This window comes from Cupressus sempervirens, chromosome 4 (genome assembly GCF_028749045.1).
Source record: "Cupressus sempervirens isolate cs-2001-9-10 chromosome 4, ASM2874904v1, whole genome shotgun sequence".
In the NCBI taxonomy this organism is placed as follows: Eukaryota; Viridiplantae; Streptophyta; class Pinopsida; order Cupressales; family Cupressaceae; genus Cupressus; species Cupressus sempervirens.
In genome coordinates, this window is record NC_143121.1 from 739,448,801 (window position 1) to 739,466,582 (window position 17,782).

At 36.4% G+C, this 17,782-nt stretch overlaps 1 protein-coding gene across 1 annotated transcript in view; it reads right to left on the reverse strand.

The window, feature by feature from the left end:
* Positions 1 to 17,782, reverse strand: part of LOC149563459 (uncharacterized) — a 66,369-nt gene that overhangs the window by 11,533 nt on the left and 37,054 nt on the right. The window contains exons 4-5 of the mRNA XM_089826709.1: positions 16,391 to 16,490; positions 441 to 554 (exon numbers count right to left, since the gene is read on the reverse strand). Coding sequence (XP_089682835.1) covers positions 441 to 554; positions 16,391 to 16,490 — 214 coding nt within the window. The remainder of the gene's footprint in view (positions 1 to 440; positions 555 to 16,390; positions 16,491 to 17,782) is intronic.

The window sequence follows — 17,782 nt, forward strand, 5'->3', positions numbered from 1 at the left end:
GAAAACAACTAAAATATGATATATACAAAACAAACTACAATTACCTAATATTAAGAGTTGAAGGTACATTCAAAAGAAAACTAAATATGAACAAATTGGCATTCAACATCTACTATGAGCAAGTTAGAACATACAGGATGACAATAATAAAGAATTCTACATAAAAAGGAAAAGAAAAAACATTTCTGACTTTGTACAATCAAAGCAATAAACCACTCAACAAAAACCTTTAGGCAAAAAAAAAGCCACAGCTCTACCATAAGCAAGTTAGAAGTTAGAACATACAGAACAACAATAAATAAGAACCCTACATAAAAGGGAAAAAACATTTCTGCCTTTGTACAGTCAAAGCAATAAACCAAACATCAAAAACCTTTAGGCAAAAGAAAAGCCACACCTCTAGCCAACTAATCCCATTGCAAAGAACAGTTAAATGTTACCTCTAGGTCTTTTTCATCATACAGGGGTTTTGGCAACTTTCTTCTCAGCCACCATTCTTCTGCTTCCTCTAAAGTGAACATGGATTTATCAATACTCATCAAGGATCTACTTATCTGTGATAAAAAAAATGAAATACTCTGAGGCACAGTCATAGACTTTTCGCCAAAGTCAGTACAGAAGTAATTAGCAAAGTTGATATATTTTTCAATAGTTAATAATTGTGCATCCCCTTATACTTGCTGACTTTTTGATATCTGCTATAAAAACCCGGAATACAATGGTTACCACTAAACACTGCATATAAGCAAACAATTTAATGCAGACATACTATAGAACTATAAAGTTAACACTGATTGATACATAAATTCAAGGGTTTTAACTTTTAATTTATTCAACATGTTTCCTCATAAAAAGAGACCTAAAAAGTACTAGATCTAAAAAATTTATTAGTTTTGCAAAATTCGGCGAAAACATTTTCTCCTACTGCATTATTGCAAACAATGTTTTAGGTTCCACTGAACCCCCATTGTACCCATATGGGATCAATTCGGTGTCAGGTCCAAGAAAGCTCTAGGTACGCCACACCCTGGCAGAAACCACGGCAAACCCAGGGTGCCCAAGGCAGTGGACAATATAGACATACCAAAAAACAGTTCTGCTACGGGTCCATCCTATAAAAAAAAAAAACTTATGATAATGGAGAATTTAATCTCATTGTCCTGAAGTCTGATCATTGGACTTATTTCAATCATCATAGATATCGAAAATAAATATGGGTTGTCCTTAATGTCTACTAAAGTAATATTTGTTATATTTAGTTATTGTGGTTGGTTAGTATTTACAAATCAGTAAATTTATTTTATTTAAACTACTTCTCGATTGTTTCTTATTTAGAACCTTCATTTGTAATCACTAATCTCTAATTAAGGAGTACTGCTCTCCTTGTATTATTAATAAATTATCATTTCATGTTATCAGAACCAAGGAATTCTGGCCATTTTTTTATCAATAAAATTTCTGGTTTCCAGTAATTTACTTCCAGATAACATATTTTTATGAAAAAAGATGGGTTTTTATCAATGTGGAAGTGAGTTTAGCAAAATCCTATTTTTTTTGTCTGAAGATCATGAGCCTTCTTCTGCCAGGCACGCATGAGTTTCAGGGCATCCCCGTGCCGGGTACATGGAATCCCTGAGTACCCCCTCCTCCACCATTCCGCAACCGTGCCACTGCCAAGACGGGTACTTGAATTTCTATTTGATTTTTGATCGTTTAATGTTACTATTGGGCATGTACTATGTTAAATGTTCAATGGTTCTCGTTCCTGTTGCAACTTTGCTATGTTACAAGTATTTCAGTTTGGTATGTTCTACTGAAACATCATTTCATAACTAGCATTTCAAGTTCTATATGTATAGTATACAGCACCTCTTGCTGTCCAAAATTGAAGTACTTTGTACCCCCATCCTGGAAACTTGTCCAAATGTAAACTAGTGCCAGTATTACACTTGGTTTTTTTGATCAATGGGTTGTGAGCTGCAGCGTTGATTCAACTTTGCAAGGCATACATAAAAGGTTTTTCTGCAAAATATGACTCATTTGTGTCATTTTCTGGGCTCAGTGACATCTGATTTTGGGTTGCAACACTTGTGTGATCTTTTTTGCCATGTTTGTGATTTACCTGCACACCTGCCCCTTTGTTTAATTTTTTATTTCCACGAACCATGGTGTTATTTGCTGCAGGACGGTTTTATTGTTTTGACAGAGTTCTTCCCGACAGAATTTATATATACCCATATGCATACCAGATACCCATTACATACCCACACCTGTCCCAAACCCGAACCAGTAATTTAAAATATTGTACATCAAAAGGCATAGAACATAACATAAATATATATTCAGGTAGGTAAAAATATGTATTTAATGTCTTTAATATTTATTTCTAGATGTTTTGTCATTTGAGTTTTTGTGATTCAAATATGCATAAAAGAAAATTACTGTTTACTTTTGCTCTAGCAGTTTATAATTTTTGTTGCAACTCACAGCTATGAGTAGTTATCATAATTATGATCTTGTAAGAAATATTTTCCTTGTGACAAGGGTTACTCAAATTCCAGTAAAGCATGACAGAAGAAGATGGAGAAACGTTTCTAATATTGTGTATATATGTACCACAACACCTTATAACCGGGCATACTTGTAACACTGGTATCCAAGAGTTTACTTCAACAGACTTGGTGGCAATTGGCAACATCCTCCTCATGGGCACTATATTGCTCTCCCCTACTCCCTTTAGGCATGTCCAGTATGGCACCATCACACTTCTATAGCTCTTCATTTGGGCCTTTAAGTGATATTAACATTTAGCATATTCCAGATCTTCCTTTATTGACATATTATTGGTTTTGTCTCTTGTTAGATTCCATACAAGGCCTCTTTCAAATTCCTAATTTGCATCTATAATGTGATCATTTAGGAATTAGGAAATCTAAAAAGGTGCCACTATTATCAAAAGGTAAGTATTAACTTAAATAATTATTTCTAGATCAAATTGGCACTGTATACTACATGACACTTCCATTATTGCCAATAGAATGGCGTAGCATGTGTTTGCAAGGTTGTGATCCTTTATCTGCCTACAAACTTGATACCCAAAAACAAATCCAGGATGATGTTTTCTTATTTTATACTGTGTCAAGTTGTTATCCTTAGGAGTGTAGGACCCATCCATGATTACTGTTTCAATGAGAATCTTGTTTTAATACTTTGGCATTTGCTTGTATCATCATCCAGATTTTCATTATAGCAGCTAGTTCATTGTTGACCTTATCTCAAAGTACAATACTGGATGTTCTTGGCCAAATGATATTTCTTCCACGAATCAGCAATGCTTTTAAAAGATAGGGCAAGACAGTGGGGAAGTTGTTTAAAACATTGAGAAAAAGGGAAAATCAAACAGAACTCAACGGTACATTAAAGAAATGAGTATAAATATAGGCCAAACAAGCATTGCTCTTAGTAGATGCAACCAGTAAAACTTCTGCATTAGTTAACTATTTTCAGAAATAAGTTTTAAGGGTATAAACCTTAGTCACAGCGTTCACCGAATTTCGGCCATGAGATTCGAATTCACCAAAAATTCATAGGGATCAAGGCCATGTGTTTTTAATAAAACACACTTAAAGAAACAATGTTTATTTAGGATTACTTTCAACCCAGAGAATGCTAATGGAGTCTTTGTGAGGTTTTCACATCATCGCCCCAAAACTTTTGGGGCCCCCTTTCTTTTTTCAGTTGCCTTAGCAAATTTTTTGGAGTTGTCCAGAGGTTTTTGATTTGAAAATTTTACACCTTGGACATCTTTGGGCCAAGAGTGATTTGATTTGGTTTTTTTTCACCCGGTGCGAGACTTGATTTTCCGAAACATGTAATTTTATCCTTAGGCCAAACAAGTTTCAAAAACAACATTTTTTTCAATGGTTAAAATGAATACTTAGCAGGATAAAATTGCAAATTTTTGGACCTAGATGGAATTTTGAAAATTTGAAATAAGTGTATAAGTTTGAGCATTGTCAAAATGAAATTTTTAGATTTAGTCATTTTGGAAAATCTTGAATTTTTTGGTGAAAAAGGAAATTTTTGATAGTGAAATTGAAATTGGAGTTTGAATTTTGACTACTACGAAAAGGATTAATTTTGTAAAAGAGAAAAAGAAAAAAAATTAAAATTGTATTACAAAATTGAAATTAAATTAAATTGCAAAATCTTATTATTTTGGTTGAAATTTAGCCTAGAGGATTTTAGAAATGTTAAAGAAAGTCGGTAATTTGAAATTGAAAATTGATTTTAGCTTGTTAAATTTGATTTTAATGATATTTTAATTGCCAAAACATTATTAAATGAAAAAATTTTGACATCTCCTAGGCTTACCTTGTTTCTATTTTGCAATTTCTGATCAAAACTAGCAACTAAATGGACCAATTTCACTATAGGGCTAACTAATTTTAATGTTGCATTTAAGTCTGCCATTTATTAAGGGACTAATTTAATTTTGTTTTTCCTCCAGGCAGGTCGGCCCACTTGGAGAGGCAAAAAGTGTGAAGTAAGAGGGGCTTCCCCTCTTATTTTCTCATTCCTTTTTCCTCATCCTTCGGTGTGTGAATTTTTTCAAAGGGAAGCGAATTTCAGCTTGCGCGATTTTTGGGGCAGATTCTCCATTTCTTAGCGGTATTTTTCTCCTTCTTGCTTGGGCGAATTTCTGCCCTAGGACGATTTTTGGAGCAGATTTGAGTTTTCTCCAGCGTGGGCAATTTATTTTTTTTAAGTCCGATTTCTCCATGGCAATGATTTCTCCTTCCAGAATTTGGCAATTTTATTTGGTGAAAAGACAATGTGATTTAAGGTCTGATTTTTGGCAAGTGTGGGTGATTTCAAGGCAGTCGAAATTCTGATTTTTGCTAGGCCATCATTATTTGCAAGGAGGATTGAAATTTCTAAGATCTGATCCGAACTTGAAGAGGACCTGATTATTGGTAAAGGCATAATTAAAGTAAAATTATATTCATTTTTTGAAGTGAAGATTGGTTTTAAAGGCGGATTCTATTCCTTGTTCTTGCTTGGTTCATTTCCCTTATTTTTTTCTTACACTCATCATCATTCCATTGATAGGCTGAAGTTGGAAGATATAAGTATAGATTTCATAATTGGACATTTAGAAAGGTAAAAATAAGTTAGACAAACCTAAGATTGAAGTTGGGAGATATAAGTGTAATCCATCCTAAGGTAACGAAGAGGCAAAAATAAGTAGTAGTCCCACCCCTAGGATTGAAGTTTGGAGATTGATAAGTGTAGAGATAGGACTTGAATAGGCAAAAATAGGCTAAATTCCATCGATAGAAAGAAAGTTTGAGATTGATAAGTGTAATCCATATCATTTAGAACAAAGGGGCAGAAATAAGTGTTTACAATGGTAGATGTTAGTACAAGCAAAAACCCAAAGGGAACAAATACCAAAAAAGACAAGGGAGATATGATGCCTAAGACCACCTTCTTCTTGAAAGTGAGATGAGTAAGTGATACCAATATCGGTACAATGAACATGATACAGTTGAAGGATAGATTGAAAGGACAATCCCCCATGGTGAAGAAGATCTACAAGAGAAAAGTTGTACATGCGGCGGCTTTCCCTGCTACCTTGCCTTGTCCGGAATTGGTAATGGAATGTGCATCCTAGTTTGATATTATGACCAGGTCCATCATTTTTTATGAAGGGAAGAGAGTGTTGGCTAACATCAACAAACAAGTAGTCGAAGAAGCATTCAATATTCCCCAGCATAAAGGCATCACAGTGGTAATGATGGATCAGACGGCCAAGTTCTTTCAAGGTAACCAGGAGACGTACTTCATTCATCTAAAACAGAATTGGTTACACGAAGGCAAGAAGGAAGTTACCAAGTCGTCAAAGCTCACCAAGTCAAATTTCAAACCGGAGTATGGTGATCTTATTGTGCTTCTCAGCCGAATCATGGGCATGGCTCAAGGTATGCAATTCGAGAAGTAGATGTACTACTATATTGATGAAATTGAAAATGGAAAGAGAAAATTTGATTGGGCTAGAATTATAAGTGAAAATCTAGAGTTGCAACTTAGGACAGTGCAAAATCAAAAGCAATTCTACATAGGGTACTATCTCTTCTATTTGATTGCGAGACTATATGAAAATCCTGGACTTAAGGCCTTAGGAGTGATTGGCAATGGGTCGAGGCAATGTTTGGTGCATGAGTGTTATCCACAACTTCATTTGCACAACACCAAGGATTATAAGATGTGTTATGACGCCCTTTCCATGAAGACAGTAAGGATATTACAAGGGACACCTGTTAAAAGGCTCTCATTGGAAGCAGAAGCAAAAGTTAAGAAGTATGGGAGTTGGTTCATCCAATTTCTACAATTCACATATATTAGAGTAGTAGGAAGTACAGTTTGTCCCAAGAGACTTCCAAGGTGCTATTGTAAGGTTTTCACACCATCACCCCAAAACTTTGGGGACCCCCTTTTTCTTGATCGCCTTGGCAAATTTTTTTGAAGTTGTCCAAAAAATTTAGATTTAGAAAATTTTACACCTTGGACACCTTCGGGCCAAGAGAGATGTGGTTAGATTTGTTTTTTAACCCGATCTTAACTCGATTTTCCAGATCTTGTAATTTTATCCTTAGGTCGAACAAATTTAAAAGACAATATTTTTTTGATGGTTAGAACCATACTTGGTGGGATAAAATTTACAATTTTAATTTTGGACTTAAGACGGTTTTACTTTGAAAATTAGATGTAATTATATAATCTTGAGCATTTTCAAAATGAAAAAAAAATTCAGATTTAATTGTTTTGGAAAATCTTGAATTTTTTGGTGAAAACGAAAATTTTGTGATAGTGAAATTAAATTTGAAAAAATCGATTTTGGATGCTAGAGAAAATGGTTTATTTTTGGTAAAAATTGAAATTGCATTGCAAAATCAAAAATGGATTAAATTGCAAAATTTTGCATTAAATTGGTTAAATTTTTCTTGAAGATTTTAAAAATATTTAAAAAGATTGGTAAATTAAAGTTGAAAATCGATTTTAACTTGCTAAATCCGATTTTAATGATATTTTAATTACCAAAACGTTATTAAATGAAAATTTTCAACATCTCCAAGGCTTTCTTAATTTTATTTTGCAATTTTTGGTCCTAACCAGCAATTAAATATGCAAATTTCCATATATGCAAAATTAATTTTGGCTTGGCATTTAAATTGGGACCATTAATGAGACATTGATTTAATTGTCTTCTCCTATAGGTGCTAGTTGGCCAGCTTGGAGGAGCAAAGGGAAATTGGTATAAGAAGGCTCCTCCCTCTCCCATTTCTTCATTCCATCACAGCCTTCTCTTGCTTGGCAATTTTTTTTGGAGCAACTTTCTTCTCTAGCTAGGCGATTTTCTAAGGAAGGGCAGTTCTATAAGTTTGGCAATTTTGGAGGGCATATTTCAACCTTGGCAATGACAGAGCAGACCTGAATATTCTCTATGCTTGGCAATTTTTTTCACAAAAGGAGGCAATTCTCTGCCCTAGCCAATTTTCCTTGAGAAGCAGATTTTCAAGTGTTTGGCGCGTAGGCGATTTTTTGGAGCAAATTCAAATTTTTTCTTGCTTGGGCAAATTTTGTGGAGGCCTGATTTTCTCTAGAAGGGCTGCGAATTTTGCACTAGCTCTGGGTAATTTTATTTGGCGGAAGATATGTGATCAGAAGTCTGATTTTTGGCAAAGCGTGGGCAATTTCAAAGAGATTAAAATTATGATTTTTTGCAAGGAGGCTTGATTTCCTAAGGTCTAATCCGAATTCAAAAAGAGCCCGGCTATTGATAAAGACAAATTTAAGGTAAATTCTACTCATTTTAAAGGTAAAGATTGTTAAAGGCGGATTCAACTTCTTGTTCATGCTTGGTTTCGTTTCCCCTATGTTCTTCTTACATTCATCATCCACCACTTCATCATCTCATTGATAGGTCGAAGTTTGGAGAGATAAGTGTAGATTTCATAATAGGACACTTGGCGAGCCAGAAATAAGCTAGACTAGCCTAGGTTGAAGTTGGGAGATATAAGTGTAGTCCATCCTAAGACGGAAATAAGTGGTAGTCTCATCCCTAAGTTGAAAGTTGGAGATTGACAAGTGTAGAGATAGGACTTTGCAAAGCAGAAATAAGCTAGATTTCATCGATAGAAAGAAAGTTGAAGATCGATAAGGGTAGTCCATATCACTTAGAACGAAGGGCAGAAATAAGTGTTTAGGATGGTAGATGTTAGTGCAAGCAAGAACCCAAAGGGAACTAATACTAAAAAAAACAAAGAAAACATGATGCCTAAGACCACCTTTTTCTCGAAAGTGAGGCGAATAACCGATACCAATATTGGTACAATGAACATGATACAATTAAAGGACAGACTGAAGGAAGGACAATGCCCCATGGCAAAGAAAATTTACAAAAGCAAAATTGTACATGCAGCGGCCTTCCCTCCTACCTTGCCTTGTCCAGAATTGGTAATAGAGTGTGCATCCCGATTTGATTTGGTTAGTAAGTCCATTTTTGCTGAAGGGAAGAGAGTGTTAGCCAACATCGACAGACAAGTGGTCGAAGAAGCATTTAATATTCCCTAGTATAAAAGCATGACAGTGGTAACGATGGATCAGGCGGCCAAGTCATTTCAGGACAACCAAGAGGCTTATTTCCTTCATCTAAAGCAAGATTGGCTACATGAGGGCAAGAAGGGAGTTACTAGATCATCAAGGCTCACCGTGTCAGATTTCAAATCAGAATATAGCGATCTCATTGTGTTTCTCAGCCGGATCACTGACCTAGCTCAAGGTATGCAATTCGAAAACTGGATGTATTTCTTTATTGATGAAATTGAAAAAGGAAAAAAAGATTTGATTGGGCTAGGATCATAAGTGAGAATCTAGAATTGCAACTTAGGACAATGCAAAATCAAAAGCAATTCTATATGGCATCCTCTCTGTTCTATTTGATTGCAAGGTTGTATGAAAATACGGGACTTAAGGCCTTAGGAGTAATTGGTAATGGGTCAAGGTAATGTTTAGTGCATGAATGCTATCCACAGCTTCATTTGCACAACAAGAAGGACTATAAGAAGTTTTATGACGCCTTTGCCATGAAAATGGTAAGGATATTGCAAGGGACACCTGCTAAGAGCCTCTCAGTGAAAGCGGAACCAAAAGTTAAGAAGTATAGGAGTTGGTTCATCCAATTACCGCAATTCACATATATTAGAGTAGCAGCAAGTACAATTTGTCCCAAGAGACTTCCAAGGTACCCACCTGACAAGGTAATTTTGATGGAATTGGCTAGGCAACTTGAGCATTATAACAGAATGATGAAACTCAAAGGTGAGACAGGCATTACCTTCTCATTTGGAATTGGCAATGATAGTTGTCTCAATCCTATTGGCTTTGCAGCTGTGAAGAAAGAATTGGAATGTTATCATCTAGCATGGTATAGAGCAAGGCAAGGATTTGATCCTAATGGTCTTATCAAGGCATCTCACAGAGATACATTTAAACATGTTCCTACTATAGAGGATTTCTAGGCCAATGCACGAGATGACTTTCACGTGAGAAAGCTAGCTTTCTCAAGATTGTCAGTAAACATGATGAGGGCAAACAAATGCAGAGGCCTTGATATTCCTAATCAACTGGAGGATGATGACAATGTGTTGAGAGAAGATTATAATACAGTGGAGGGAACAAAGTTGAATCCAATGGATTGGAATGATCACCAGGATCCTTCCTTGGAGGCAGTTACAAGGGTAGTTGATTTGCACACCGAGTTGCAGTACAATGGGAAGTTGAGAAAATTACAAAGTCAAAGGGTACACCTTACTTATGAGAAGATGAAGCCAAAGGAAGGTCTAGTGGAATCAGTTTGACAAAAGAGTGAAGGAGGTAGCCAGCAACAAGGAATAGTTCAAAGCAAGAAGAGTGGTTTGGAGGTTGAAAAAGGTAAAGAACATCAAGAACCTCCAGCAAAGAGACAGAATCTAGCGCCATCAAGGGAAAGTATAATTGAGACTAGAGGTCAAGAAGATAACACAAGTGAACAAGGGGCCGCGGTAAAGGTGAGCTCCAATTCATAATCAAGTGGTTATAGTGATAGCACCGAGTACTCTCCTCTCTCAAAGAACCAACGTAGAGATGATATAGCAGTTACTAGTGGAGAAGATGGGTCAATTGATATTGAGGAAATAAGTCAGGTGCCCGAGGCCGTTGGTGATGCTTTGCTAATCGAACCAAATCCAGATTTGGGGAGATGCACTGCACCACTATGGTTAAGGCAAATGTTTTTATGCCAAGAGGCGAGGTAGCAATTGCCCGAACAGTTGATGGAAAAGGGTGATAGCGAGAACTAGAGACAAATTTCAAAAACAATCGCAGAGGTGATTAGGAGTGACAGCAATGGTCACCAAAAGGTTCAGATTGCTATACCAACAGTTAACAAGGCATTGGATGAAATTGCAGCTCAAGAATACGAAATAGTAGAGCATAACTTGGGAAGAAACACGGATGACATGGAATGTGAGGAGATCCAGGAGGGTATAGTTTCAATCAAACAAAGGTTGAGGAAGGCAAATGAAAACATCATAAAGTTGGAGGCCAAGAACAAGTATTGGAGAGATTGCCAACCTATCCAACAATTGCACCAGGTAGCCCTTCCTCAAATCAGCGAGAGCAACATGGAAGAGATATCGGCTCAGCTGCATGAAGTCAAGGATTGGATCCATCATACAATCCAAGACGGGCGAAACTTCTTGCCTTCCTTTGTCTCGACATCCATGTCATTAGTGGCTATTAGAGATAAATTCAGAACATTTGAAGGTGAATGGACGGATTTCCTTCCAGTCAAGGATTTAGCCATTCCTAAACTACAAACATTCATTGAGCTACCACAAAAATATTTGGAAAGGGCCAAGTTGATTGATGGAGAATTGAATACGGTGGAGTCTTGATTTGTTGCCTTGAGTATCAGATTGAGAATACTTGAAGAGGTACAGAGCGAGATTGCACAGCACAACCTAGGCGTTGACACTTCCATTTCAACCATGATGAGCGACGTTGGGGCCACGCTTGATTTTGAAGATATCAATAAGGAGAACATCAATGAGACAGAATTCAGATCGAGATTGGATTAGTTGGGAAAGGTTGCCATCAAGAAGAAACATTTGGGTACCCTTGCCTCCCTCAATGCCTTTATCGGATATGCAAAAGATTATGAAAAGGACCATGAGAAGACACTGCAAGCAACAAACAGCATGATGAATTCAGCAGAGCTCAAGATAAAACACACACCTTGTCCTCCCATCAAGGAAGTCAATGAAAAGCTAGCCAAGTTCATTACTTTGGCTAAAAAGATGAAAAAAAAGGGTAGAACTATATTAGAAGATCATTTGATGTAAGCCCAAGTAGCAATTTCTCTTTCTTCTTAGATAGGACAAGTGTCTAATTCTGATTAGCTACCATTTTGGTGCCTTCTCATTGATTGCCACTTTTCCTTTTTTTCATTGGTCCATTGATGAGCTAGCGTCTTCTCATTGGCCAATGGAGTGGCAACCCTAATTAGGGTTTCAAGGATCCAATCTGGATTGTTGATTTTGCCTCTTTATCTCTATCATCGGTTGTGATTTTTTGCATCTATATAAGGCCATTTACTCTCATTTGTAAAGGGTCGAAGAAAATTGTTGCTAAAATAATGCCAAAATCGCTCTTCTTTCTCATTGTTGTGACTTGCATGGTGATTAAGAACTTTTGGTGTTGTTGCATGGTTTCTACTTCCAATAGTTAGAATAAGATTTTCTCTTAAGTTGTTAAAATAGATTTCATTTCAAGCTGTTAAGTAGAGAGAAAAGTAGATGGATAGTTGCATGGTAGTAATAGTGGATGTTGGATAAGGATCTATAACTAGGCCACTAGCATCCGAATGGCTTGTTGGGATGCCTTGTGTGGTAAACTAGTTCTTTTCCTTTGAATCATTGCATCTATGGAGGTGGAGCCGCCGATTAGCCTTCATTAGATTCAATCCCTATCCATTTGCTAACCTTTCCATTCATAGGAGGATTAGAATAGCAAGTAGTATAGTATTTGAAGTTTTGAAGAAGGTGGTTAAGAAGGCACAAGTCATTAGAACATTCACCCTCCATCACCATCACCATCTCCGTCAACATCATCTGGAACTCATACAAAACCATCATCACCGTCATCCCACCAAAAGTCCAAGTTGTCCTCAAGCAAATAGCGTAAGGCCGCCTATGTGATTACCAGCAAATCACATCGATATACTAAGTTAGTATCTACAGGTGTAAGGAATATTGGAGTTTTTCTTATGACTTCATGAATATTAACTTTTCAAGAGAGGAATTGAGAATTTGATATTCCATATCAGGTGTTCAATTGCTATATGCTATGTAGTGGTACAAAAACTGACATCAACGGGTACCCACTCGACAAGATAGTTATGATGGAGTTGGCTAGGAAACTTTACCATTATGACAAAATGATGAAACTTAAAGGTGAGACAGGGATTACCTTCTCATTTGAAATAGGCGATGATACTTGCCCCAATCCTGTCGCCTTTGCAACTACAGAGAAAGAGTTAGAATGGTATCATCTAGAATGGTATAGAGCAAGACAAGGATTCGATCCTAATGGTCTTATCAAGGCATCTCACAAAAACACATTCAAACATATTCCTACTATAGAAGATTTTTGGGCCAATGCACTGGATGACTTTCATGTGAGAATGCTAGCTTTCTCAAGATTGTCAATGGGCATGATGAGGGCAATCAGATGGAGAGGCCTTGATATTCCCGATCAACTGGAAGAGGATGAAAATGTGCTAAGAGAGGATTATGATACAATGGATGGAACAGAATTGGGTTCAGTGGATTGGGATGATCATCAGGATCCTTCCTTAGAGGCAGTGACAAGCACAATTGATCTACACAATGAGTCGTGGTACAATGATAAGTTAAGGCAATTACAAAATCAGAAGATATACCTTACTTATGAGAGGATGAAATCGGAGGAATAAGGTCCAACAGAGTCAATCGGACAGAAAGGCGAAGGCAATAGCCAACAACAAAGAGTAGTTAAGAGTAAGAAGAGAAATTTGGAGGTTGAAAAATGTAAAGAACATCAGGAACCTCTAGCAAAGAAACAAAATGTGGCACCATCAAGGGGGAGTATGATTGAGGCTAGGAGCTGAGAGGTTAATACAAGTGGACAAAGGGTCTCAATAGAGGTGAGCTCTAATTCGGAATCAAGTGGTTACAGTAACAATACCGAATACTCTCCTCTCTCAGAGAACCAACATGGGGATAATGTGATAGACACTAGTAAAGAAAAGGATAAGCCAAGCGCCTCAGGCCGTTGGTGATGCTTTGCTAGTCGAACCGAATCCAAATTTGGTGAGATGCACTGCACCACTATGGTTAAGGCAAATGCTTATGCCAAGAGGCAATGTGGTGACTATCCGAACAGTTGAAGATATTTAAGGGTTAGTGGAAAAGGAAGATAGTGAGAAACAAAAACAAATTGCAAAAACGGTGGCAAAGGTAATCAGAAGTGACGATGAGGGTCACCGAAAAGTTCAGATTGCTATATCAAAGGTTAGCAAGGCAGTGGATAAGATTGTAGCCCAGGAATATGAGATAGTAGAGCATAACTTGGGAAGAATCATAGATGACATAAATGTGAGGAAATCCACGTAGGCATGGTTTCGATTAGAGAAAGGTTGAGGAAGGCAAATGAAAGGATTGTAAAGTTGGAGGCCGAAAACAAGTATTGGAGAGATTGCCAGCCTATCCAACAAATGCATCAAGCAGCCTTCCACAAGGCAGCGGGAGCAACATAGAAGAGATATCCGCTCAGCTGCGCGAAATCAAAGATTGGACCAGTGATATAATTCAAAAAGGGCGAAATTTATTGCCTTCCTTTATCTCAACAATCAGGTGATTGGTGGCTATTAGAGACAAATTCAGAACATTTGAAGGTGAGTGGAAGGATTTACTCCCTGTCAAGGACTTAGCCATTCCCAAGCTACATGCATTTATTGAGCTACCGAAGAGATATTTGGAGAGAGCCAAGTTGGTTGATGAAGGAGGAATGAGTACAGTGGAGTCTTGGTTTGTTGCCTTGACCATCAAATTGAGGATACTTAAAGGATACAAAATGAGATTGCACAACATAGCCCAGGCGCTGACACTTCTATTTCAACCATGATGAGCGATGTGGGGACTGTAGTTGATTTTGAAGATGTCAAAGAGGAGAACGTCAATGAGACAGAGTTTGGGTCAAGGTTGGATGAGTTGGGGAAGGTTGTCATCAAGTAGAAGCATTTGAGCACCCTTGCCTCCCTGATTGCCTTTATCGAATATGTGACAGAATATGAGAAGGATTATGAGAAGACACTACAAGTAGCAAACCACATGATGAATTCAGTTGAGCTCAAGGTGAAGCACATGCCTTGCCCTCCCATAAAGGAAGTCAATGATAGGCTAGCCATGTTCATTGCTTTGGCTAAGAAGATGAAAGAAAAGGGTAGAATTATATTAGAAGATCATTTGATGTAAGCCCAAGTGGGAAATTTTCCTTTCTTCTTAAGTAGGATAGGTGTCTAATTCTGATTGGCTACCATTTTGGTGCCTTCTCATTGGTTGCCACTTTTGCTTTTTTTTCGTTGGTCCATCGATGAGGTGGCGTATTAAAGTAGATTTTAATTCTTGAAATTTGTTAAGTAAGAGTAAGAATAGATGGATAGTTGTATGGTGATATTAGTGGATGTTTGATAGGGATCTATAAACTAGGCAACTAGCATCGTAGTGGCTTGTTAGGAAGCCTTGCGTGGTAATCTAGTATTTTTCCCTTAAATCATTGCATCTATGGAGGTAGAGCCGTTGGTAAGCTTTCATCAGATTCGATCCCCATCCATTTGCTAATCTTTCCATTCATAGGAGTAGGAGTAGAGCAGCAAGTAATTTAGTAGTTGAAGTTTGAAAAAGAAAGTTAGAAAGGAGAAACATCATTGGCAGACACACCCTCCATCACCATCACCATCAATATCATTTGGCGCTCATATACTTTACAAAGCTAAACATCATCATCATCACAACGAGAGTTCAACAATCCTTGAATGAACAACGTAAGGCCGCTTACGTGATTAACCAGCAAATCACATTAATATAATTGAGTTAGTATCCACAGGTGTAAGGAGTTTTTCTCATCTCTTCATAAGTATCTACTTTTCAAGAGAAGGATTGAGTGTTTGATATTTCATATCAAGTATTCAATTGCTATATGTTATGTAATGGTAAACAACTGACATCAACAGAGTCCTGCATAATTTTTCCAAACAACCCTACACAATTCCCACGGTAAAAACAGATGAATGAATTTTGGTTGAGCTAAGTCATGCAGTCAAAGGATAACGCTGCTACGGTGTTTTAATTATTAGATATTGCCTTTTACATTTTGGATTCATTTGACTTTATTGTTTTTTAAAGAAAAATTTTACTTGTAAAACAATTTGTTAAATTTGTTTTCTACTTAGCATGATAAGATTTACTAATTTAATCTAGTATGTTAAGATTTGCTAATCTAATTTTGTTCTCTTAGTATGTTAAGATTAAGAAATTTAAAATATATAAATTAGATTATTAATTATAATATAATTATTTTTTATATATTAATAATAAATAAATTAAAGTTTATTTATAAAAGGTAAATAAATTGTGCCTCTTATATAAGAGTTCTCAAGTTCAAGCCCGCTCAAGCTTAATAAATAATATTATAATAATAATAATTAAAACACATAATAATAATAATAATTAACAGCCAATAGTGGCATGTTGTGATAGTTAAGTTGTTGTGTTGTTATCCTTGCCATCAAGGTTCAAATCTCATGGGGATGAGGTCCCCCGTTTGTGGCCTCACTGGTTCATAGCTCCAGGTCAAAGCGTTTACCCCTCTTTAAAAATAATAATAATAATAATTAACCTTGGCTTCGGCCCCTTATTGATCAAAACAAAAAAAAGTAGATAGATTATATTTTCAAATACATTAAATTAAACATTTTAATATTTCATATTTTAATCTTTAAAAAATTATTATAATCTATTCAAATTCAATATAATATTATTTAAATTTTGGGGATTATGATTTATGTTTTCAAAAATTAAATTTACTAGAGCGAATTTAATTTCAATTTTTTTTGGAACTTCTTTTCCTAGTTGAATTACATTCGAATTTTATTGTTGTCAAACTTGAATTTGGACTCAAACCTATGACTTCGGTATAAACTTCGGTATAAACCAATTATAATAAGCACAATGAAAAGCTAGATTACCTGGGGTGCAAAAACATAGCCAAGAGTTCCGAAAATAGCCCCTCCTAAAACCAAACCAGCAACAAAATCTCCTGTGGCATGTCCTCTCCCACTGCCACCACTGGATGAACAAACAGGTCATGGGAAACAAATCAATGAGCTTGCATCTACCAAATATAGAGATAAATTGCAAAATAAAAGTTAGCCAATAAGCCCTACACAATATTGATTTTGAGTCATTAAAACAATGAACAATCCAATGCAAGCTTATACTCCAGAAAACTTCACAAAGATGTGAACACATGAAAACAACCTCAAAATTCTTTTTAGTGGAGCCAGCTGAGCAAATCTAATACAGAAAAAAATTGCAGAATGAGTTCTTGGTTTTATAGGAAGTGACAGTAACCTTATTGCCTTTATAAAAATAGCATAAACTTACTTTTCAAAATAAACAAAAGAATAAGAACAGAACAGAAAATGGTGTTCCATGCAGTCCCTAGGACAAGGGGACACAGGAATGAAGGCATAAGATTTGGTGACAGCAGCTTTTATCCAAGAATTTTGATACAAAGTGGGAATTGTTATTAAAATAATATCTTAAAATTTGTATTTAAAAAATAAATTACAAATGGTAGTAAAAAAAGTTACACTGAAGTGACAAAAGCCTTTGCAAACCTGAAAGTAACCCCTATTAATGGGGCTGGGAGGGTTGATTTTCTTATAAGCCACAGGATAGGTTAGTGTGGCATGCCAACATTCTAAAGGAAACCTATGAAAGCGGAGCAGGATGTGTGATCAGGGATCACAATGGTGCAATCCTAAAACAGAAGCCTTTAATTCAGGAGTAATAACCAATAATGAGGTAGAATTTACAGCAACTTTGTAGTATTGGGATGCGGAAGAGAGCTTCAATGTCAACACTCGCATTTGGACAGAGATTCCTTTATTACAATTAACAACATTAGACAGAAATAGACTCCAAATCAGAAATTACAAAAGATAAAACTGATATGGAATTTGATGGAGCAATAGTGTTCTGTGATCTAAACTTTGTATAGGGAAGGCAACTCGAAGTGAGTAAAAATGAAATATTGAGGTGGAGCTCAATTTGGATAGAAAAAAATATGATGATGTCAACAAACAATTGAGTGATTGATCGGTGGGCCCAAAAATGAGTTATCAATCATTGAAGCCATAAGTCCTCAGGGACAATACTTCCCCATATTTGAATGAACCTTCAACAAATTTGGCAAATGTGCTAAGGACGGGTGAAATCTTGTAAACAAGCAAGGAGCAGAATTATACATGAGAAAGGGGGTGGTAGTCGACTGGTACTACTAGGAAAAGGATGGAGGGAATTGAAAGATGGATTAAGGTATATGGCACAGAGAATAATAAACAAAGTTGCAGGAT